We start from the raw sequence: 23,775 nt of genomic DNA on the forward strand, positions 1-23,775 counted from the left end.
AACTTTGTTACCATTTTTTATTATTTTGTTTTGTTATTCCCCTCCCCAAAGGTTAGTTCGTGCACTCTGGCAACATCATCTTATTCCACGAGATCCAGGTGCCCTCCACCCACTCCGCTTCTTAGTCCTGTTAAGAACAAGAACAAAGGCAAAATGAAAGATTTGAACAACATCAAAAAAGAGAACATAATAGCAGAGGCCACTGATGGCCATGGTATTCATGTTGCCAACGAAAATGTGTCACAACTTGAGCAGAATTTGTTGAAGTTTCAGGAAGAGCTCGATCAGGTCCGGAATCTGGCCAACCAATCCTTCTCCCTCAGCACCCCAGACACTAACTTCCCCAATATTCAAAATCCCACACCTCCTTAAAAACAACCAAATCATCCCACTGCTCCAACAAAGAACCAATGCAACACTTGCCATACTCCGAACAACATTCCACTACTCATCCCCGAATCGCAAAAATCTGCAAATGACCATTTCCACGCCCACACACCATGCCACCACAACAATCCCATCTACGTGGAGACCATGCCACTCTCCACCCAACCTTTATCTTGCACACCTGAGTTTGATGAAAAGGATCTACTCATCTGAAACTTGGCTGAAGAACTTAAGAAACTAACCAGCCGAATTCAGGGCGTCGAATGAAGTAAAGGGCTCTAAGGGTTGAACTATGAAGACCTCTGCATACAATCGGATATCGAACTACCGAAGGGGTACAAACCTCCTAAGTTCGAGATGTTTGATGGTGCAGGTGATCCAAGGGTCCATATGAGGACATACTGCAACAAGCTGGTCAGAGTAGGAAAAGATGAAAGGATCTGCATGAAACTGTTCATGAGGAGTCTGAAAGGAGATGCGCTATCTTGGTACATCAGCCAAGATCCCAATAAGTGGTCGAGCTGGGTAGGTATGGTATCTGAATTTATGGACAGGTTAAGGTTTAACATAGAGAACGCGCCAGACGTGTTTGTATATCCAGAATCTAAAGAAGAAGCCCACAGAGACATTTCATGAGTATGGTAGTCGCTGGAGGTTCAAAGCTACTAAGGTCAGACCTGCCTAAGAAGAAGAATAAATGAACAAGTTCTTTGTCCGGGCTCAAGACCCACAATATTATGAACGATTGATGGGGATTGAGAATCATAAGTTTTCTAACATAATCAAACTAGGGGAACGAATTGAAGAAGGTATTAAGAGCGGTATGGTTACAAACTTCGAGGCCTTGCAAGCTACAAATAAGTCATTTCAGTCTGGTGGTATGTCTAAGAAGAGGGACGTAGGGGCCGTGATGGTCGCACAAAGGACCAAGTCTCTTCTCAAATACCAAACTTACCTAATACATCCACTCATATATCAGCCAACCCCAAATTACCAAACACCCTCCTACCAAGCTTCACCACCAACTTATCAGTCATCTCCACCCCCTGCATATCAACCTACCTCACCCAGATACTCCCAGCCCACTCATGTCTACCAAACATACAATGCCCAACCATCTTATTACCCATCATTAACCCTCGTTAGCAAAAATTTCCTTAGGCCCCGACCTAATTTTGATCGGAGGCCTCCAAAACAATACACAGCCATCACCGAGCCCATTGACCAGCTATATGAGAGACTCAAAGCCGCCAGTTATGTTACCCCCCGTCCCTGCTACAACCCCTAAGAATCCTTCTCAGTGGGTTAACCCAAACAAGTCTTGTGCAGACCACTCCATTATGAAAGGACACACTATCGATGAATGCCGCTCTTTAAAAGATAAGATACAGTCTCTGATTGATAACAAAGTCATTGTAGCAAAGGAAGCCACTCTGAACGTCTGCAATAACCTCTACTAGACCATAATGGCGGGGGTATTAACATGATCGAAATGGAGGACGATTGGGATCCGAAGGATCCATCAATTTGATTGCAAAAGGCAATGACCCAAAGAAACCAGCAGTAACTCTCAATCCGATTATAGTCTAGATCCAACCGTCTGAGAACACCGAGGTAGATATGTCTATGCCTCTTGAATTTGAAGCAGCGACATCAGCAAAGGCACCAGCACCATTTGAGGATGTAGTCTTTCCACCTAAAGAACATGTTCCATTCGAAGTGAAGATAGTCGCACAGATCCCAATGGTGATGTCCACCATACCGTCATTTTACACAAATGCCATACACTGGGATTATACAGCCGAGGCAACAAGAAATTGTTAGGTCAGAATTGAAAGACCATCGCAGCCTAGGGTATGACAAGAACTGGTAGAGTCTATACCCCTGAACATCTAGCTGAATCAAGCAAGCAGTCCTCCAATCGGCCTCCCCTCATTAAGACAGGTCCGGATGACCTTTGGAGGAAAATACAAGCCAAGGAGTATTCGGTCATTGACCAGTTGAACAAGACGCCAGCACAAATATCCATCCTCTCGTTGCTGCAGAATTCCAAAACACACAAGAATGCTCTGTTGAAGGTGCTGAGTGAAGCCTACGTGCCTAGTAACATCACTGGCGAGGAAATGGCTAATATGGTGGGGCTAGTGCTAGAAAGCCACGAAATCACCTTTTATGAGGACGAGCAACCGCCTGAAGGGCCAGGTCACAACAAAGCACTACACATCACTATACAATGCGAAGACTATTTAATCACCAGGATCCTGATCGACGGGGGTTCCAGCCTTAACATTTGTCCTTTGGTAACACTCAAGAAGTTGGGTAAAGGGCTGTATGGGATAAAAGAAGGAGAAATCAATGTGAATGTTTTTGATGGGTCTCAAAGGTCTACCATTGGTGAGATTAGTCTGTGTCTGCAGATAAAACCAACTTGGTTCGAGGTCGATTTTCAAGTGATAGATGTGCCAGCGTCCTACAACTTGATGCTATGATGACACTGGATTCATGCTGCTGGGGCCGTAGCTTCAACGCTGCATCAGGTCGTAAAGTTCGAATGGAATCACCAGGAAGTGATCATTAATGGTGACGGTAGCAATCCTATATACAGTCGCCAAACCATTCCGGCAATTGGAGGAAGAAGAAAGCTGGGTGGAGAAACTTACCACCACATCGAGCGGGTCAATTCTTTGACAAAGACAAATGGTGGGATAACAAGATCGAGAGTACATTGAACTGGAGTGGGTACGAACCTGGCAAAGGACTCGGCAAGAATTTCCAAGGCATCTCTAAACTTATAAAACCCAAGAACATGGCACTACTTTCGATTTGGGATATGAATACACCTGGGAGGAGTTCAATAATAGGTCGCCACCATGGAGCGGTCCTTGCTACCCGTTAGAGCAAATAATACCGCACCTGAAGCAGACTTTTCAACAGGCCGACATTGTCTATGAGACAGATAAAGAAGAAGCACTCGCGACAATGAAAAACTTGTTTCTAGAGGACAATGATATGAATTGTTGTGTTATTCTCGAGGAGGAGAGACAGGAAGGTCCTTCCATACAAGTTATGAGCAGAGGGGCATACCACAACAATTGGACTATCAAGACCACCAGAGCCCGATGAGCCTCGGGGTAGCAAGGCTAAAACAAGCACTATTCATTGTTTTATTTACTGAATGGTTTTTCTTTTCGCATTTTTCAAATTCTGCGATAAGATTTTCAATTTTCAAACCAATTATTCAATTTATCAAAGCATGCTTGATTTTTCCAATGAATTAATATTTATTTATATCGTTTTCCTCCTTATTTTACCAATACAACATTACTATTACTTATCTTGATGAACCAATGACTGTGACATGCAATGAGACAATGCAACAAATGTACATTGATTCAGAAAAAAATGACATACCTGATGAGACTGTCAAAGAAGTTGAGAACACGAATCTGCATGCACCTATCGCCATCAGAGAAGAAAGAATACACAAAGTGTCTAATGGGGTATGAGGACATATTTGCTTCGTCGTATGGTGCCATGACCGGTCTGAGTACGTCTATTGTGGCTTACAAACTGCCAACCGATCCAAGGTGTCCACCGGTAAAGCAAAAGCTCAGAAAGTTCAAACCTGATATGAGTCTGAAAATCAAGGAAGAAGTCACTAAGTAGATCAAAGCTAAGGTTCTCAGGGTGGTTGAGTACCCGACATGGTTAGCCAACATTGTTCCAGTACCAAGAAAGGTGGAAGGTTAGAGTCTATGTCAACTACCGGGATCTCAACCAGGCTAGTCCGAAAGACGACTTCCCTTTACCGAATATACACATCCTGATTGACATCTGTGCCAAGCATGATCTATAGTCATTCGTGGATTGCTTCGCTGGTTATCATCAGATCTAGATGGATGAGGAAGATGTTCAGAAAACAGCTTTCATTATGCCGTGGGGAGTGTATTGTTACAAGATGATCCCATTCAGCCTGAAGAATGCAGGGTCCATGATACACTCAAATTATACTTTAATAAATAGTGTTAGGCGGTCGATGTCAAATATAATAACCCAACAAGATTGGGGTCGAATCCCATAGGGAATATGTGTGAAACGGTTACTCAAACAGTGTGTTACTTGATAAAGTCATAATTCGATTCAGTTAATGGTAACAAGAGTATGAAATGATTTTGGTTTAAAGTAATAGTTAATTGTAGAGTTGAGAATGTAAATAATTTGATTAAAGAAACCAAGGTAGTGTCCCCTTTTATGAAGTGTAATACTATCGGTGTTAATATGATATATTTCTAATGGAAGGTCCTTTTGATATGCAAATGATGTCTAAATGACTACCCAATATTTTCCAATAGTTGGGTAGTATTTCCTCTTTATGATTTTTCCAAATATAAAAGAGTTGCAATTAAGAACAATCAATATATGCCAAATAAAACCCACTTATTCCTAAGCGATTCTATTAAACACTGGTTTAAAGCCTTGAGTCTTTAATATTTACTACTACCAAATTCTAACCCACTTTCCCAAGTAAAGCAAGAATTTAATGGCACTTGTTAATGTTTGCAACCACTAACAATGAATGAAGAATGAGAAGTAAATAAATATCAACCAACCATTATATATATATATGTATATTTAATGTTAAACACCCATTGACATAACACCCATTTAGGGTCCACAACCTTAGTATTTAATGTTAGCTACACATGCTAAAATATAAAAGGAAGAGAATATTTAATGCCATAAAACTTACAAAGTGAAAGATTCTTGACCCAAAAGCTTCCAAAAGAGAAGAATATTAAAGCCTTCCATTGTAGTCTCAAAGTCAGACGAGATGAACCCACAAAACCTCAATAAATCTATTTATAGAGGGCCAAAATCCGAGACATAAATTGGACAAAAATGCCCTTTCAAGTTAAATATGCGACCGCATATCTGTCGCATAACAAACATGTGGCCCGCATTCTCCTCATGACAATCGCATTTCAAAACCCTAGTTTCCAGGCCGTCTTGGCGCTGTTGATTTGTGGTCCGCATACCAGGTATGCGATCGCATTTAGCGTCGCATTTTCCACCATTAGATTTCTCTCCATGAGTTTACGGTCCATTATGCGGTCCGCAAACCTATTATGCGATCACATTCTGGACCGCATTTCTTGCACTAGATTTTGGCCAACATTTTGTTGTGGTTTACGATCTTATGCGCATTATGCGGCTCGCATGTGGGATTTGCGATCGCATCTTGGACCGCATTTCTATATTTGTGCTACATTTTACTCTTTTCTTGTCTTTTTGTGGCTTTTTGCTTTCATTTCCATACTCTTAGGTCCTTAAACCTCATGTACTGCAAAATCACTAAAATTACATAAGTATAGGAGATAATTGCATTCAAAACAAGCTAAAATCTAAGTAATTTGTATTGAAATGTGCCGAAATTCTCCGGCATATCAATACCCCCAACTTAAACTCTTGCTTGTCCTCAAGAAACTAAAACAACACTATCCTATTCTAGACACCATCTACAAGACATGAAACAATAGTAACCATGGAGAGTGTTTGTTGTTAGTACTTCAAGCATGCATCTTCGATTGTTTTACCCTTCCTAAACCATCAATAAATACAAGGAAACCTAATCAACTTGTGAAATTTTGAGCCTAGACCAATTTAACAAAATGTTACCCTCAGTTGAGTGCACTTGCATTTGATTCAAAAACTCAACTTCTGTGCAACCTCACAGTTCATGTGCCCTCACTAGAAAGAAAGTCCCAAAATCACAATATTTACAATGACAATAAGAAGGGACGAATTCACAAATACACTCACTCTAAAGAAAAATTTCAAGTGTTGCAACACACCATACCATAGGCTTGCCCTTGTTTTAATTCATCGCTTAATTCTAAGAACGCTCGGTTGGAGATCCCATAAAGACTTTTTAAGCTTGTAATGTAGGTTTAGGGAAGGGTAGGATAAACATTTGGGTACAAATGACTACACCCTCCTTGAACACTAATCACATTTTCTTTCTTGTTGCTCTTTGCTTCTTTCCTAACAACATAGCCTTCATTAGCTTCAACTTTTCCACCATTTAGTCGCCTCAACTACCTATTTTATTCTTTTCAAGGCTCCTTATGTGTAAATACTCACAACTCTTATATTTATTTTTTCTTTCATTTTTTTTATATATTGCTTTTGGAGCATGAGTAGTTTCACATTTTGAGGTTCACTTTCCTACGCTCATTGTACAATCTTACCAATTTCCGACTTTGCAACACACCCCAACTTAGGATTTTAGCCTCATTCTCAATTATCAAGAGGGACGGGTTCAAAAGAGGGAATTATTTCACAAAAAGAGAAAGGTTTGTAATGAGGTAGTCAAAGAAAAGGTTAAAGGCTCAAATGGGGTAACTAGTGATACTATCTGTACAATGGATGGCTTGAAAGGCTAACTGGTTTTCCAAAAATCACAAAGACTGCCTAAGGTCATTTCTCCAACCAAATGTAAGTATTATAAGCATAAAAAAACCAACTGGGCAAGTTCTAGATGGCAGAAGCAAACACAAGAATTATTTACACAAAGAACTCACACACATGGCACACGAACTGTTTGGATCACATAGTTTGAAGCCCTCGGGTTAACACTTGGAAACTCAAAGCTTTCATCATATATACATGTATAACTCTAGGTAGACATAAAGTCACAGAGCGAGCCTCAAGTTCACATAGTTGATCTCTTCTGGAAGGGTATAAGCTATATACAGACACACATGCTTGAAACTAGACACTTACACCAAACCGGTCAACATGTTTCATTCTACTATCCTGGTTCTACTATTACACCCTTGGAAAAGAACCTGGTGAAGAAAAACCAAGGGGAATTCATTGCTAATTACTAAAGCTGGAGAACTATCTACTTGTTTTTGTTTTTTTTATATGCACAAGGATAACATAATTTTTTTTCCAAATCACAAAACACTAATATATACAGAATCACAAAATACACATGAGTACATAAGTTTGTTTGTAACACAAAAGAATAAACATGTACAACAGTTACCAATATCATAAAAGTATATACAAGGCTACCACCCCCAACTAAAAAGCATGCATTGTCCCAAATGTATAAGAACATAAAGTAGAGTTTAAGGGGCTCTCTGAGGTGCACTAAGCGCTATGGGAGGCGGTAGCCGGCTGAGTGATGGTGGGGTCTCCCTCGGATGCTGAAGATGGGAAAAATGAGATCTTGGCCTGAGGAGTGACCTCCACTAATGAAGGAGGGATCTTTGGCTGGCCCAATACTGGAGCTGGGGCCTGTGAGCTACTAGCCTTACCCGCTGATGGCTGAGTGGCCGATGGATCTACAGGGGTAGCCATATCTGCTAGCCAATGTTGTATCGCCATCCGAATGTCTGCTTGCTCCTCGTCCTCAGCTCTAGGAGCAGTAATCTGCTTGCCCTTCTCCTGAGGGCCATCATCCTCCTTGGACCACGAATGCTTCTCATCCTCGCCCTCATCTGCCTTCTCACCCTCGGACTCAGTAGAGTATTCAGAAACCTCCTCATCGGGAATATCAATATGTACAGAAGTAGTTGGAGACTGGGAAGCCCCAGCAGTCTGAGGTGCAATGTCTGCCATCAGGGTAGTGAAATCAAGACCTAAATTTGGTGCTGCTGTGTCTGCACCCTGCTCACCTTCCTTTAGCAGGAGTGATGATAGATCGAACTCCAAAGTCTGCATCTTGTGGAGCTCGGTCTTCATAGTGGAAACCTCCTCTCGGAGCTTAGGCAGGTCACAAACCTCAACTTGCTTTATTTTCTCAACCCTCAACTCAAGCTGTTACAGGCGATCCCCATAAGTTGTTTGTTGTTGTTGGAGTGCTATCACTGAGGACTGTATCAGAGTCAAAGCCTGTTTGATGAGGTTCGGTAAGGTCTTCAGAAGTTGGTCTACCTTAGCATTAGCATGCTGCGCAATGAGACCAAACCTCGAGATGGCTGGCAGTGCAGCAGAAGTCTGAGCAATGGTGGATTTAGAGGCGGGTTATGTAGTGGAAGTGGATGCAACCGGAGCCTGAGGGGACACAGGAGTCTGGGACTCTGAGGGCTCTACATCAACTAGAATCGGAGTCTTAACCTCTAGGGGAGTAACAACATCACTAATGCGCGTGATGTCAATATCCTTCAGCACATTCCCTGTCTTGTCAGAGTGTGACATGAGTGGGACGTTCACAACCTTGTAGAGGGCTGTGATCAAACAGGGGAATGCCAGTGAAGTGGCTGTCTGCCTTGCTCGAATCCCTAAATCTTGGAAGATAAGGGCACCCACATCGATCTTGATTCGCGTCATAATGCATGCAATGAGAAGAGCCTTCTCAATGCTTATGTCAGTTTCATTTGTGGACTGTATTAGTCTAGAGGTAACAAAGCTAAGCCGAAATTGACCCTCTCATGTGAGATCCTCCTTTAATATTTTGTGCACAGTATTGATCCAAGCATGGGTCCCCTTTGCTATCACAGATGCTCTCCAACTCTGTTCATTCTCCCGGTTTACCCATTTGGCTTTGTACTCAGTTGTGCCCGGGCTCCAGTCAGGGATGTAAAATTTATTAATAGTCTTAGCGATGCAGCTCACGTCTTTCCCCCGAACTAATACAATATGACAGAATACCCTATTGCGCTTATGGTAAGAAGTCCTGGAAGCTCCGTATGAGGCATAAAACTTATGGACGGGGGGTTTTATTGTAGTCATCTGGCAGCTTGGTGAAACACTCCCATTTTCTTGCTTTTACGTTCTCCCAAATATGGGGGTGCTGCTCTTTAAGTCCGCTCATGCTCACTTGTTTCTCGGTAGGGATTTTTCTCTTTGTTAGCCCTTCTCTATAGAGTTCCCTAGAACCATCAATTGCAAACCGAAGTTGGAAGTCATCACCCCTTTTTCTTCGTGCCTCTGCCTGTAGGTCTATTGAAGGCAAGGTATCCTCCTCATCAGACTGGGAGGGATGTGCCACAGTAGTATCCAGTCGTCGAAGTTTTGGTGGTGTTGCTTGATGAATGGTGGAGGCCCTTTTCTTGGAAGAGGATGCATGTTTCTTGGGAGCCATATCTGCACAGAAATACCATGTGAGCAACCGAGTAGGCAACAGTGAAAAGAAAAAAAAAACAAAAAAGAAGTCACAACGCGACAGGTATGCGGTCGCATTACCACTATGCGGACCACAAACTTGTCGCAAACTTGCAATCTCTTGAAATAATACAAGTATGCGATGGGTTATACGATCGCATAACCACTATGCAGACCGCATAACCATCACAAACCTAATTTCTCAGAAAACCAAATCATGAAATGCGATCACAAATTTCACCACAAAATAAGAAATGCGATCACAAAATGGTCGCAAAAATCATGTTGTGAAACTGGGTGTACTGTGTTAGTATGCAGGAGTTTGTGGTCCGTATATTAATTATTCAATCTCTTCCTCAGCCAATATAGGGTTTAGTTATACGACAAAAATGCAGACCGCATTTTGATTTTGCGAGCCGCAAATGTCATCGTTCCCAATGATTGAACTGATCCTCAGTAATGGCGGACCTAATTTTCACTACCCAGCACCCCCATATTTGGGAGAACATAAAAGCCAGAAAATGGGAGTGTTTCACCGAGCTACCAGATGACTCAATGAAACCCTTGTCCGTGAGTTTTATGCCTCATACGGAGCTTCCAGGACTGCTCACCACAAGCACAATAGGGTATTTTGTGATACTGTATTAGTTTGGGGGAAAGACGTGATCTACAGCGCTAAGACTATTAATAAATTTTACATCCCTAATTGAAGCTCTGGCACAGCTGAGTATCAAGCCAAATGGGTAAACTAGGAGAATGAGCAGAGTTGGATAGAATCTATGATAGCAAAGGGGAACCATGCTTGAATCAATCCTTCGCAAAAAATATTCAAGGAGGATCTCACACGATAGGGTCGATTTTGTCTTAGTTTTTTCACCTCTCGACTAATACCGTCCACAAATGAGACTGACATAAGCATTGAGAAGGCTCTTCTCATAGCATGCATTATGACGGGAATCAAGATCGATGTGGGTGCCCTTATCTTCCAAAAGTTCGGGATCCGAGCAAGACAGACTGCCATTTCACTGCCATTCACCTATTTGATCACAGGCCTCTGCAAGGCCGTGAACATTCCACTCATGTCACTCTCCGATAAGACAGGAAAGGTGTTGCAGGATATTGACATCACGCGCATTAGTGATGTTGTTACTCCCTATAGGTTCAGACTCCGATTCCAGTTGATGTAGAGCCCTCAGAATCCGAGACTCCTGTGTCCCCTCAGGCTCCAGTTGAATCCACTTCCACTGCACAGCCCGCCTCTCAGTCCACCATTGCTCAGCCTTCTGTTGCACTGCCATCCATCTCGAGGCTTGGTCTCATTACTCAACATGCCAATGCCAAGGTAGACCAGCTTTTGAAGACCTTACCAAACCTCATCAAACAGTCCTTGACTCCGATACAGTCCTCAGTGACAACACTCCAACAACAACAAACAACTTATGCGGATCGCCTGCAACAGCTTGAGTTGAGGGTTAAGAAGATAGAGCAAGGTGAGGTTTGTGACCTGCCTAAGCTCCGGGAGGAGGTTGCCACTATAAAGACCGAGCTCCATAAGATGCAGACTTTGGAGTTTGATCTATCATCACTCCTTCCCAAGGAAGGTGAGTAGGGTGCAAACACAGCAGCACCAGATTTGGGTCTTGATTTTACTACTCCGATGGCAGACATTGCACCTCAGACTTTCGGGGCTTCCCAGTCTCCAAATCCTCCAGTACGTATTGGTATTCTTGATGAGGAAGTTTCCAGATGATCTATTGATTCCGATGGTGAAGAGGCAGACGAGGGAGAGGATGAGGAGAATTCGTGGTCCACGAAGGATGATAGCCTTCAGGAGAAGGGCAAACAGATTGTTGCTCCTACAGCTGAGGACGAGAAGCAAGCAGACATTCAGATGGCGATACATCATTCGCTAGCAGATATAGCCGCCCCTGCAGATCCATCAACCACTCAGCCATCAACGGGCAAGGCTAGCAGCTCATAGGCCCTAGCTCTAGTATTGGGCTAGCTAGAGATCCCTCCCCCATCAGTGGAGGTCACTTCTCAGGCCAAGATCTCATCAGTCCCAGCTTCAACATCCGAGGGTGACCCCACCATCACTCAGTCGGATGCCGACTCCCATAGCGCTTAGTGCACCTCAGGGAGCCACTTAAACTCTACTCTATGTTCTTATGCATTGGGGATAATGCAAGCTTTTTAGTTGGTGGTGGTAGCCTTATATATACTTTTGTGACATTGGAAACCGTTGTACATGTTTATGTTTTTGTGTTACAAACAAACTTATGTACTCATGTGTATTTTGTGATTCTGTATATATTAGTGTTTTGTGATTTGGAAAAAAAATTATGTTATCCTCGTGCATATAAAAAAAACAAAAACAAGTAGATAGTTCTCCAGCTTTAGTAATTAGCAATGAATTCCCCTTGGTTTTTCTTCACCAGGTTCTTTTCCAAGGGTGTAATAGTAGAACCAGGATAGTAGAATGAAACATGTTGACCGGTTTGGTGTAAGTGTCTAGTTTCAAGCATGTGTGTCTGTATATAGCCTATACCCTTCCAGAAGAGATCAACTGTGTGAACTTGAGGCTCGCTCTGTGACTTTATGTCTACCTAGAGTTATACATGTATATATGATGAAAGCTTTGAGTTTCCAAGTGTTAACCCGAGGGCTTCAAACTATGTGAGCCAAACAGTTCGTGTGCCATGTGTGTGAGTTCTTTGTGTAAATAATTCTTGTGTTTGCTTCTGCCATCTGGAACTTGCCCGGTTGGTTTTTTGATACTTATAATACTTACATTTGGTTGGATAAATGACCTTAGGCAGTCTTTGTGATTTTTGGAAAACTGGTTAGCCTTTCAAGCCACCCATTGTACAGATAGTATCACTAGTTACCCCATTTGAGCCTTTAACCTTTTCTTTGGCTACTCATTGCAAACCTTTTCCTTTTTGTGAAATAATTCCCCCTTTTGAACCCGTCCCTCCTTGAGCATTGAGAATGAGGCTAAAATACTAAGTTGGGGGTGTGATGTGATGTCAGAAATTGGCAAGATTGTACAATGAGCGTAGGAAAGTGAACCTCAAAATGTGAAACTACTCATGCTACAAAAGCAATATATATAAAAAAAATGAAAGAAAAAATATATATAAGAGTTGTGAGTATTTACACATAAGGAGTCTTGAAGAGAATAAAAGAGGTAGTTGAGGCGACTAAATGGTGGAAAAAGTTAAAGCTAATGAAGGCTATGTGGTTACGAAAGAAGCAAAGAGGAACAAGAAAAAAAATGTGATTAGTGTTCAAGGAGCGTGTAGTCACTTGTACCCAAATGCTTATCCTACCCTTCCCTAAAACTACATTACAATCTTAAAAGGTCCTGTAACCGAGCATTCTTAGAATTAAGAGATGAATTAAAATAAGGGCAAGCCTATGGTACACATGCTAAAATACAAAACGAAGAGAATATTTAATGCAATAAAGCTTACAAAGTGAAAGATTCTTGACCCAAAAGCTTCCAAAAGAGAGGAATATTAAAGCCTTGTATTGTAGTCTCAAAGTTAGACGAGATGAGCCCATAAAACCTCAATAAATCTATTTATAGGGGGCCAAAATTTGGGATTAAAATCGGACAAAAATGCCCTTTCAGGTTAAATATGCGACCGCATATCTGTCGCATAACAGACATGTGGTCCGCATTATCCTCATGCCCATTGCATTTCAAAACCCTAGTTTCCAGGCCGTCTTCAGATTGTTGATTTGCAGTCCGCATACTAGGTATGCGATCGCATTTAGCATCGTATTTTCCACCATCAGATTTCTCTCCTTGAGTTTGCTGTCCATTATGCGGTCCGCGAACCTATTATGCGATCACATTCTGGACCGCATTTCTTGCACTGGACTTTGGTCAACATTCTGTTGTGGTTTGCGATCTTATGCACATTATGCGGCTCGCATGTGGGATCTGCGATCTCATCTTGGACCGCATTTCTACATTTGTGCTGCATTTTGCTCTTTTCTTGTCTTTTTTCTTTCATTTCCGTGCTCTTAGGTCCTTAAACCTCATGTACTATAAAAACACAAAAATTACATAAGTATAGGAGATAATTGCATTCAAAACAAGCTAAAATACAAGCAATTTGTATTGAAATGTGCCGAAATTCTCCGGCATATCAGGCCACCTACATGTGAACCATGACAACCATTTTCCATGATCTGATACACAAGGAGATAGAGGTATATGTGGATGACGTTATCATCAAATCCAAGAAGTCCACTGACCACATGGAGGATCTGAGGTAGTTTTTCAATAGACTACGAAGGTACAACCTGAAACTAAACCCCGCAAAGTGTGCATTTGGGGTTCCTGCTGGGAAGTTTCTTGGGTTTTATATGAGCCACTGAGGAATAGAACTAGACCCATCAATGGTTAAAGCCATTTAAGAATTACCACCACCAAAGAACAAGAAAGATGTGATGAGTGTCCTAGGAAGGCTGAACTACATCAGCCGATTCATAGCACAGTCTACAGTTATCTGTAAGCCAATCTTCAAAATGTTAAAGAAGGACGCCGCTATCAAATGGACGAAATACTACCAAAAGGCCTTCGACAGAATCAAGGAGTACCTGTCACCACCACCAGTCTTAGTTCCGCCCGAGCTAGGTAGACCGTTATTGCACTACCTTTCATTGTTAGATAGAGTTTTTGGATGCATTTTAGGGCAGCAAGATGAATCGGGGAGGAAGGAACAAGCCATTTATTATCTCAGTAAGAAGTTCACCCCGTACGAGGCCAGGTACTCTCTATTGGAACGCACCTGTGGTGCTTTGACTTGGGTAGCCCATAAGCTGAGACATTACTTCTGTGCCTATACTACGTACCTCATATCAAGGATGGATCCCTTGAAGTACATCTTTCAGAAGCCCATGCCCATTAGCAAGCTAGCCAAGTGGAAAATCCTATGACTGAGTTCGACATTGCTTATGTAACTCAGAAAGCGGTCAAGGGACAGACACTAGCAGACCACCTTGCCGAAAACCCCATGGATGGAGAATACGAACCCTTGAAAATGTATTTTCCTAATGAAGAGGTATCATTCTTAGGAGAAGACATTGTAGAATCATATGACAGTTGGATAATGTTCTTCGATGGAGCAGTGAACTTTAAAGGAGTTGGCATAGGAGAAGTCTTGGTATCAAAAATCGGTCAACATTATCTAGTGTCTGCCAAACTCAAGTTCCCCTGCACCAACAATATGGCCGAGTATGAAGCCTGCATCTTAGGGCTTAAAATGGCCATTGACATGAACGTGCAAGAGCTGTTATTGATTGGAGATTCAGATTTACTCATACATCAGGTACGAGAAGAATGGGCAACCAAGAACTCCAAGATACTTCTGTATCTGCATCATGTACATGAATTAAGAAAGAGGTTCACGAAGACGGAATTCCATCATGCTTCTAGTATCTAGAATGAGTTCGCCGATGCATTGGCTACCCTATCATCCATGATACAATATCTGGACAAGAATTTCATTGACCCTATTCCAGTGAAAATTCATAATCAGCCAGCTTACTGTGACCATGTTGAAGAGGAAGAAGACGGAAAGCCTTGGTTTCATGATATCAAGGAATATTTGGCAAAAGGAGAATACCCGGAGCTTGTTAATCATACTTAGAAATGCACACTTCGGAGATTCTCTAACAACTTCTTCCACAGCAGAGGAATCCAGTATAGGAGGATTCCCGATTTGGGATTAGTAAGATGTGTTGACGCAAGGGAAGCATCCAAGCTACTAGAAGGAATTCATGCTGGGACTTTCGGTCCACATATGAACGGTTTTGTCTTAGCAAAGAAGATACTCCAGGCTGGTTACTTTTGGATAACTATGGAAACAGACTGTATCCAGTATGTCTGGAAATGCCATCGCTGTCAGATACATGCGTACATGATAAAGGAACCTTCGAGATAGCTCAACACAACAAGCTCACCGTGGCCACCGCCTGGGGAATGGATGTCATTGGACCAATCGAGCCTGCCGCTTCCAACAGACACAGGTTTATGCTAGTGGTAATTGACTATTTCACCAAGTGGGTCGAAGCAGCATCTTACAAGGCAGTAACTAAGAAAGTCGTGACAGACTTCGTCTGCGACCGCATCATTTGTCGATTCGGTATCCCAGAGTCAATCATCACTAATAATGGCTCCAATCTCAACAGTGATTTGATGTAAACCATGTGTTAAACTTTCAAGATAAGACACAAGAATTCCACATCCTTCAAGCCTCAAATGAATGGATATGTGAAAACCGCCAACAAGAATATCAAGAAGATATTGAGGAAAATGATAGAGAAGCATAAACAACGGCACAAGAAGTTATCATTTGCTCTATTAGGGTATCGCACCATAGTCCGCACATCGGCCGGGGAAACCCCCTATATGCTGGTTTACGGCACAAAGGCTGTCATTCTTGCTGAAGTAGAAATTCCTTCCCTAAGGATCATATAGGAAGAGTCGTCATGAGAAACTAGCTCTTATAGACGGAAAGAGAATGAACACAGTTTGCCATGGTCAACTCTATCATAATAGAATGTCCAGAGCCTTTAACAAGAGAGTCAAGCCAAGACTCACACCGGGACAGCTGGTGCTAAAAAAAAATTCCACATCAGGATGAAGCCAAAGGGAAGTTCTCTCCCAACTGGCAGGGCCCGTACATAGTTCACCAGGTTTTTATAGGAGGATCCGTCATACTTGTAGAAATGGACGGAGAAGTCTGGCCAAAGCTGATTAATTCAGATGCAGTCAAGCGTTACTATGTGTAATCTTTATGTTTTCCCTATATGATGTAAATGGAACTACACCTGACCTGATTCCCATTTAAGAGGGGGATAAGTAGGCAGCCCTATGGGTTCGGTCACAATTCAATAAAATTTTCATCCCCCTCCTCCCCCCCAGCAATTGGAATTTGGGACAGAATTTTGAGGAGGACCCCCAAAATTCCGAAGTAATTTCAGCCGATCGCCGCACGAGCAACAAGTAGAAATGTCAACCCATCAAACTGGGGCAGAATTTGGAGGAGGACCCTCAAAATTCTGTAGCAGGAGAGGTTGCAATGTCTTGAATTGCGTCACAGTCGTTGGTTCATCTAAAAGCTATTTTAATTATACATTTATGTCATACTTTTACAAAATCGTGCATGTCTATTATTTAAACTACTTTGTTTAGTAAAGCTACCCCAATGATACAGACGGTATCACCAGACTAAATCCAAACGAGTCAAGCAAAGCCAGCGGGAATACGAACTAACCTTCCCCTTTACAAAACTCACGATTTTTCTTTGGATGTAGACACTAGGGTTACGAAATCATCGAACATATTGTACGCCCATAGAATAAACATTGTTCTAGAATACGATTCTCCGAACCATTGCAATTACCAACATTTGTTATCAGCACTCACCTGTAATGTTCCGTATGTCACAATGCTCCCAGTAATCGCCGCACTGCAATCTGCTATCAGCGAAGAAAACTCTACTGTCATTTGCTATTTTATTTCTTGCATAAGGCTACTATTCTGCCTTCCAAGGTTAAGCTCTACCTCTATCTGCATCTACATTGCATAAGGCTACTATTCTGCCTTCTGAGGTTAAGCTCTACCTCTATCTGCATTTGAATTGCATAAGGCTACTATTCTGCCTTCCGAGGTTAAGCTTTACCTGTATCTGTATTTGCATTGCATAAGGCTACTATTTTGCCTTCCAACTTTCATAAGGCTACTATTCTACCTTCCAACTTTCATAAAGCTACCATTCTGCCTTCCAACTTGCATAAGGCTACCATTCTGCCTTTGGAGACTAAACACTGTCTCTATCTCCATTGCATGGCTAAAAGAATGCCACATTGCACGACTGAAAGATCTCCTCATTGCACGGCTAAAAGAACGCCACATTGCACGGCTAAAAGATCGCCACATTGCACGGCTAAAAGATTGTCATATTGCACGGCTGAAAGATTGCCACATTGCATGGCTGAAAGATTGCCACATTGTACGGCTAAAAGATTGCCACATCGCCACATTGCACGGCTGAAAGATCACCATATTGCACGGCTGAAAGATCGCCACATTGCACGGCTAAAAGATCGCCATATTGCACGGCTGAAAGATCCAACACCGCATGGCTGAAAGATCGCCACATTCTAATGCATCCTTCATGAGCTGAAATATCGTGAACTCATCCAAAGGCATCATTGTTCGGAGGCACCATCTTCATAGTCCGAGACCACCATGTCATGTCCCGAGGATTTCTTTCAATCTTTTGCATATCATTATTCCAAGGCATCATGGTTCGGAGGCACCATCCTCATGGACCGATAACATCATTTCATGGCTTGCGAATCCTTTATTATACGCTTCATGTCCTAGGACATCATGGTCTAAAGACGTCATCCTAACCCTTCAAAGACATCATTCATGGTCTAACGGGAATTTGCATCATGTCTATATTTACGCACAATATATGCTTGTATTGCTTATTTGCAGGTAAACCGACAAGTAACAACCATTCTGACGGGAGCGGTTACACTCCAGTGCTCGTAGCCATATCAAACCTAATTGTTCCCGTAAGCCGTCCACTCACCTAGCCTGAGATATTGTGTCTGTTTTTGGAAAGTACCCGTCGGCATACTCCGGACGGATCCTGAACTACATATGGCCCGATTCCTGTAAAACCAGATATATGTAGGTAGCTCAGAAGCCAGGGTGTAACCTAAATCTTTCAAACCGTTTCGCTAGGTCAAAATTGGCCATCATATCTTTACCTGAAAACTCTTTCATCTTTCCTGAGTAAAGAGGAGCAGCTGTTGACACCCAATTTTTCACTAAATATTTTTAATATGTAAAATACTGATAAAATATAATATATATATATATATATATATATATATATATATATATATATATATATGCATATATAAGTAAGTCCAAGCATTTCATTATTTTTCTCATAATATTTAAGGTTTTAAACTGATTTATTTCCCTTTCTCATCCATAAAATCCCAATAATTATGTCCAAATTTATTATTTTTGATGATTCATTTATTGGATTCTTATATTTATGCCAAAATATGGCCAAGGTAATTTTTACATATTTTTACAATTTTATTTAGTATTTTTTAAAGATAATTGCAATATTAGTCATTTTTAGGTTTAAATTTGTCTCATGTTTATAGAATGGGATGATATATTTTTAAATTGTTATTTATATATTATAAATCATGTTAGTGCTTTCAATTTTTTTTTTCCAGAAATTTATTTACTATTTTTTATAAATTAAAAGGGAAAAGTGGTAGTTTAAATTTTAGCCCAAATTGGGTTTCAATTATAACCCAAATCAGTCCCTAATTACCCCAGCCCAATTCTAATTTTAATGCGACCCCTGACCCAATTAAACCAACCTAACCCGAATCCCTACCTAACCCCATTCAATCCAGGTCGTTGATCATTTAGATCAACGGCCACGAACTCACTTCCCATAATTATACCCAAACAACCCCTAAAAGCTAAATCATTTCCCACCACCCGCCACCTATGAATCCCTTCACTCTCAATTCTGTTCGCAACCCCTCATAAACCCTAGCCACCGCCATCTAATTCCACCCTAATCCACCTCAATCCATGACCTCTTATGGCCATTTGAGATGTGTATCGGCCTCTTATGGCTCCTAGGTGTTTGTTTCTGTGATTTCATGGACAAATGTCGAAGAGGTTTGGTCCATTCCTTGCTCGACTTCGATCTCTGGTCCTTTTCCGGCCATCCATTGCTGTTCAAGTCAGATTCTTGACTTTTCCGGCTAGATCGTTATTTTTTAAAGCCTTTATTACTTTCTCTGGGTTCATTGAAACCCTAGCTCTAAGAGCTGTTCGATTTTTCATTCAGATATGTGCTTGTTACAAACTTTTTTAGTGTTTCTCGAAGGTTCTTTGATTTTTCTTTCAAAATGACTCTTCATCTTTCAACGATTAGGTTTCTCTTAGCTTCTTTTGATGATCTCTTCTCTGATTTTTGGTGTTGCTTTATGATTTTACTATGTTCAACAACTTGATTATGCTTTCCTTTTACTTGATTCATCATTTTGAAAACCCTAGGTCTTTTGGTCCTATCCGAGTTCTAAAACTGTCCTTGTCTGTTTGAATGTATATTTGTTCGATCAAGTTCTTTGTTTCTGACTCTCTTTCCATTACTTGACTTATCTGATTTGAGTTCTTATCATCTCTTAAACTCGACTACTGTTGAAACCCTAATTTCTTAATAGGGGTTTTCCTCACTTATCACTACTGTGAGACCTTTACTTGTTTCTTACTCTCTTTACCTGTTACTATGTTTTCTCCACTTTTGATTCTATGCAACTACTTGACCTTGTTGACTACTGTGCTTCGAGTGGATCTCTTTTACTACAAGTCCTTAATTTACTCCTGCTACTGATGTAGGCTTATGTTGTTTCTTTTGCCAATGTGTTTGGCCTTGCCTGTCCGATACTGCTGTTCATTCTATTTATATGTTTAGGTGTAGAACCATGATCCTTTTTTGATTGATTCTAACTCCCTCAATGTTGCGATTGATTAAAAAAGGTTTTCTTATGAACCCTAATTGTATTTGTTTGTTCAAATTAATTGATTCCCCTCCTCTAATTACTGTGGTGTTTTAACTTGCTGAATCCTTTCCCAAAACTAAGCATATTTTGTGCTTAGACTTGATTACTTACTTCATGTTTTTACTGCCCCCTTATATGGCAACAATCAATCTGTCCCAAACTGATTTCTTTCCTTAATTAAAACCTGTTAGTATCCGTTAAGCAGTGATTCCTTAATTAAATGGGATCAATTGTATTAATTGATTCTGATTGTGATTATTTCCATGTTTCTGTTAAGACTTAACTTATTACCTTAATTTCTACTCATTTTCAAAACTATAAATACCATACCCTCTTTTATTTTAAAGACACGAACAATTTAAGTTCAGAACACACGCTTACACTCAAAAACTCTCTATTTCTTTACTGCTACTTGTGCTATTACTTTGTCTAGACGGCTAAAAGCCAAGGCTAGACTGTAGACTCTTGCTCGCTTTACCTTTTTGCACTTTGCTTATTTACTGGTATGTCCTAGTTAAATTTTTAAGTCTCAACAACAACATATTTCTTTAAGTTGCTTCAGTTTCTCCTTATTGTCTACTTCTACTTAAATTTCTGCAGTCAAGTTATGTTACCAGCATGTTGTAATATGTTCCCTTTCCCTCTTTAAATTAATGTTTACCTAAATGTGTACTCTGTCAGTTATTTGTTATGCATTTGCTACCTTACGAATCCCGAACCCCCATACCCCTATATGTGTTTGTGTTCCTTGGATGGTTTGTGTCCATGGCAGTATCGACTTTTGATGTGCATGACCAAACAAGATCCTTGCTGGGGTTATACAATAAATCCCATGAACCCTTGACCCCTTTGAATGATTACTAACTCTGTGTAGTTTGAGTTTCACTATTACAACTGTTTTCAAAATCACCCTCTACCACTTACTATTTCCAACCCTGTTTTTTTTTATAAATCTCTGTTCTGCACTTCCACTATACTCTTATGACCTAGATTCTGCTCCTCTTGTGTGAGCCTTGCCTTGGGACCCTTGAGTTCCCTCTGATCCTGGACACATAAAGGTTGGCCCTTCCACACTGCACTCATTCTATTTGGTTATGTAAACCTGGGTGTGAGCACTGCAAGGGATCCCCTGAGATCCTTAGGGAACTTTGACACACTCAGGTATGAGAAAGGCTTTGAAACATTGAAATTGAAGTGATTAATTATATAACTCAGATAGGAAGTCAAGATCAGGCTTCTTTTGGTTGTAATTCCTTATTTCTGCACTTCTTTTGTAATTCAATCATTGGGGCTGTAATAATTTGTAAACAATATCGGGGAGATTAGTGAAAAGGGTGGGTAGTTGTACATTGTGGGAAGATTGGGTAGATAACATCCCTATAGGGCATATTTACTACAATGATGGTCTGTTAGATAGCATGCCTATAGGATCAGTAATAAATTCTGCATGCTTCACTTTCGTAATTAGAAACCATGACTATATGATTAATGCTTTGTTTAAAATATGCATGCTTCACCTTCACACAACTACAAATCATGTCTACAGGACATAAATGGATTTAATAATATATAACATGCCTATAGGGTTAAAAATCAGCTTTGCAAATAGAAATCATGCCTATAGGATATAAAGTAATTAAAGCTCAATTTTCATTACAGCATGTATCCCAACTCGTTTCCCTTAGAATTCGTGTCTAGAGGTCCAAAGTCAGCCTTTACACACTTAGATACCATGCCTATAGGATCTAAATAGCTAATAGAAATAATGCCCATATAGTTTTTAAAAATAATTTAGTTGGAAAAGCCATCTAGTTCATGTTGTTATCCTGAATTGGAATAGTTAATTAATCTGCCGCTTCTTTAGTAAGTGTCTCAAACACTGCTTCGACTTAATACCGTTAGGAAGCATGTCTATAGGATCGCAAGTTGTCTGTTTAAAATTAATGACTGCTTTACTGCATCAATACAGATATCATGCTTATAGCATATTATTATTATGCCTAGGCAAGCCTTAGGTAACTACTTGAATAAAATTGAAACTGCCTTCGTTAATTATCAATTGCTACAACCAATAGGCAGACCTGATTCAGACTTCTTATCTGAGCTATATAATGAATTTGGTTCTGACTCAAATCCCCTTCTTTAGGACTTAAAAAATTCAGACTTTAACTGTGCTTGAGTCGTGCTATTTATACGCATTATACCCAAAAGAAATGAGTTGTCCTAACCAAATTTCATAAACCCAATTTCACGAAAAAAATGGGGGCGCGACAATAAGCAACTGAATGCCACTCGACATATACAATTATAACCTCTAAAATGTACCAAACTATTTCCAAAACTCGGAATACCGTAAGTCACAAGATACTAAGGAGTTTTAACTATTCTATACATCATTTCAACAAAAAGAAGAAACAATGAACATGGGGGATAGAGAGGGACTCCGAGGATCTGCGGGCGCTGGCAGATGTACCTTGAAGTCTCCAATAAGCAGCATCGACTGCAACTAGTGATGAGACTGGTAAGATGAATCTGGATCTGCACACGAAAAACATGTGTAGAAAAGGGCGTGAGTACTCCATAATGGTACCAAGTAAGTGCCAAGCCTAACCTCGGTCGAGTAGTGACAAGATCAGGTAAATATAATGAAAGAAGACAAAGTGAAATATCACAGACGAAATAAATACAAAAATTTAACAGGAAAAGAATCACAAAAAAACAAGAGCTTAGAACACAAAGATAACAATAGGGTATCTCCCGAGATACCATCTCGTAGTCCCAAACGTAAATATGCAGGGGTATCTCCCAGAATACCATTCCGTAGTCCCAAAGTAAATATGCAGAATAGGGGGATCTCCCAGAATACTAATCCTTAGTCCCTAAGTAAATATGTTGTACAGTGGGATCTCCCGTAATACCGTTCTGTAGTCCCAAAGTAAACATGCATCTCTACCAATAGAAATAACAATCACAACAAGAAATCCTACAGTTTAGACTAAGTTCAAGTCAAAGAAAGCAGGTAATTTCACTAAACATGCTGTACTTAATTTAAATAGGCAGTTAAAACATGTTGGCATGCTATTCTAAACTAAACAGGATAGTTAAATATGATAGTGTAGTTCAAATAAGGAGAAAACGGGTTATGGCTTATGAAAAATGGAGTTTTACAACAATTAGTCTATGTACGTGCTTGGCACCTCACGTACACGGTGTTCACATATCAAAAAAAGTACCAAATTCTAAGGGGAGTTCCTCCACACAAGGTTAGGCAAGTCAGTTACCTTGAACCAAGCTCAAATCAATCTGTCACAATGCTCTTTCCACGAATATCCGACTCCGAATGACCTAAATCTAGCCAAAACTAATTACATAACATAAATATAACTATAAGAAACTAATCTAGATAATGAATTAAGGAAAGAAATTAGAAAATCGCCTAGAAAGCCTCCCCGGGACCACGTCTTAGAATAGGGTAAAAGTCACAAATTATAAACACTCATTCACTCGCGAGTTTATTACCAAAATTATCCAAATCCGATGTTAAAAATCCCCATCAAAACTTGAAATCTTAGTTGAACAGCTTCTTTCCATTTTTCCCAATTTTCACCCCATTCCAAAATTAAATGATAAAATTAA

The 23,775-nt window shown here is 40.6% G+C and overlaps 3 protein-coding genes across 3 annotated transcripts; all 3 read left to right on the forward strand.

Annotated features, from left to right (window-relative positions):
- Positions 1-2,243: 2,243 nt before the first annotated feature.
- Positions 2,244-2,876, forward strand: LOC138879448 (uncharacterized). Its single transcript, XM_070159058.1, has one exon. It carries the CDS (start codon positions 2,244-2,246, stop codon positions 2,874-2,876), a length of 633 nt encoding a protein of 210 aa, XP_070015159.1.
- Positions 2,877-14,450: 11,574 nt separating this feature from the next.
- LOC138879449 (uncharacterized) lies at positions 14,451-15,167 on the forward strand. Its single transcript, XM_070159059.1, has 2 exons — positions 14,451-14,846; positions 14,961-15,167. Exons 1-2 carry the CDS (start codon positions 14,451-14,453, stop codon positions 15,165-15,167), a joined length of 603 nt encoding a protein of 200 aa, XP_070015160.1.
- Positions 15,168-15,409: 242 nt separating this feature from the next.
- Positions 15,410-15,997, forward strand: LOC138879450 (uncharacterized). The gene is made up of 2 exons (XM_070159060.1): positions 15,410-15,634; positions 15,743-15,997. Exons 1-2 carry the CDS (start codon positions 15,410-15,412, stop codon positions 15,995-15,997), a joined length of 480 nt encoding a protein of 159 aa, XP_070015161.1.
- Positions 15,998-23,775: the final 7,778 nt, after the last annotated feature.

This window comes from Nicotiana sylvestris, chromosome 10 (genome assembly GCF_000393655.2).
Source record: "Nicotiana sylvestris chromosome 10, ASM39365v2, whole genome shotgun sequence".
Classification (NCBI taxonomy): Eukaryota; Viridiplantae; Streptophyta; class Magnoliopsida; order Solanales; family Solanaceae; genus Nicotiana; species Nicotiana sylvestris.

Coding starts and splice junctions, on each gene's coding strand:
- LOC138879448 (XM_070159058.1), top strand. CDS start 2,244: ATGACAAGAACTGGTAGAGTCTATACCCCTGAACATCTAGCTGAATCA.
- LOC138879449 (XM_070159059.1), top strand. CDS start 14,451: ATGACTGAGTTCGACATTGCTTATGTAACTCAGAAAGCGGTCAAGGGA. Junction 14,847..14,960: donor CAGATTTACTCATACATCAG/GTACGAGAAGAA, acceptor TCTAGTATCTAG/AATGAGTTCGCCGATGCATT.
- LOC138879450 (XM_070159060.1), top strand. CDS start 15,410: ATGCCATCGCTGTCAGATACATGCGTACATGATAAAGGAACCTTCGAG. Junction 15,635..15,742: donor AGAAAGTCGTGACAGACTTC/GTCTGCGACCGC, acceptor TAAACTTTCAAG/ATAAGACACAAGAATTCCAC.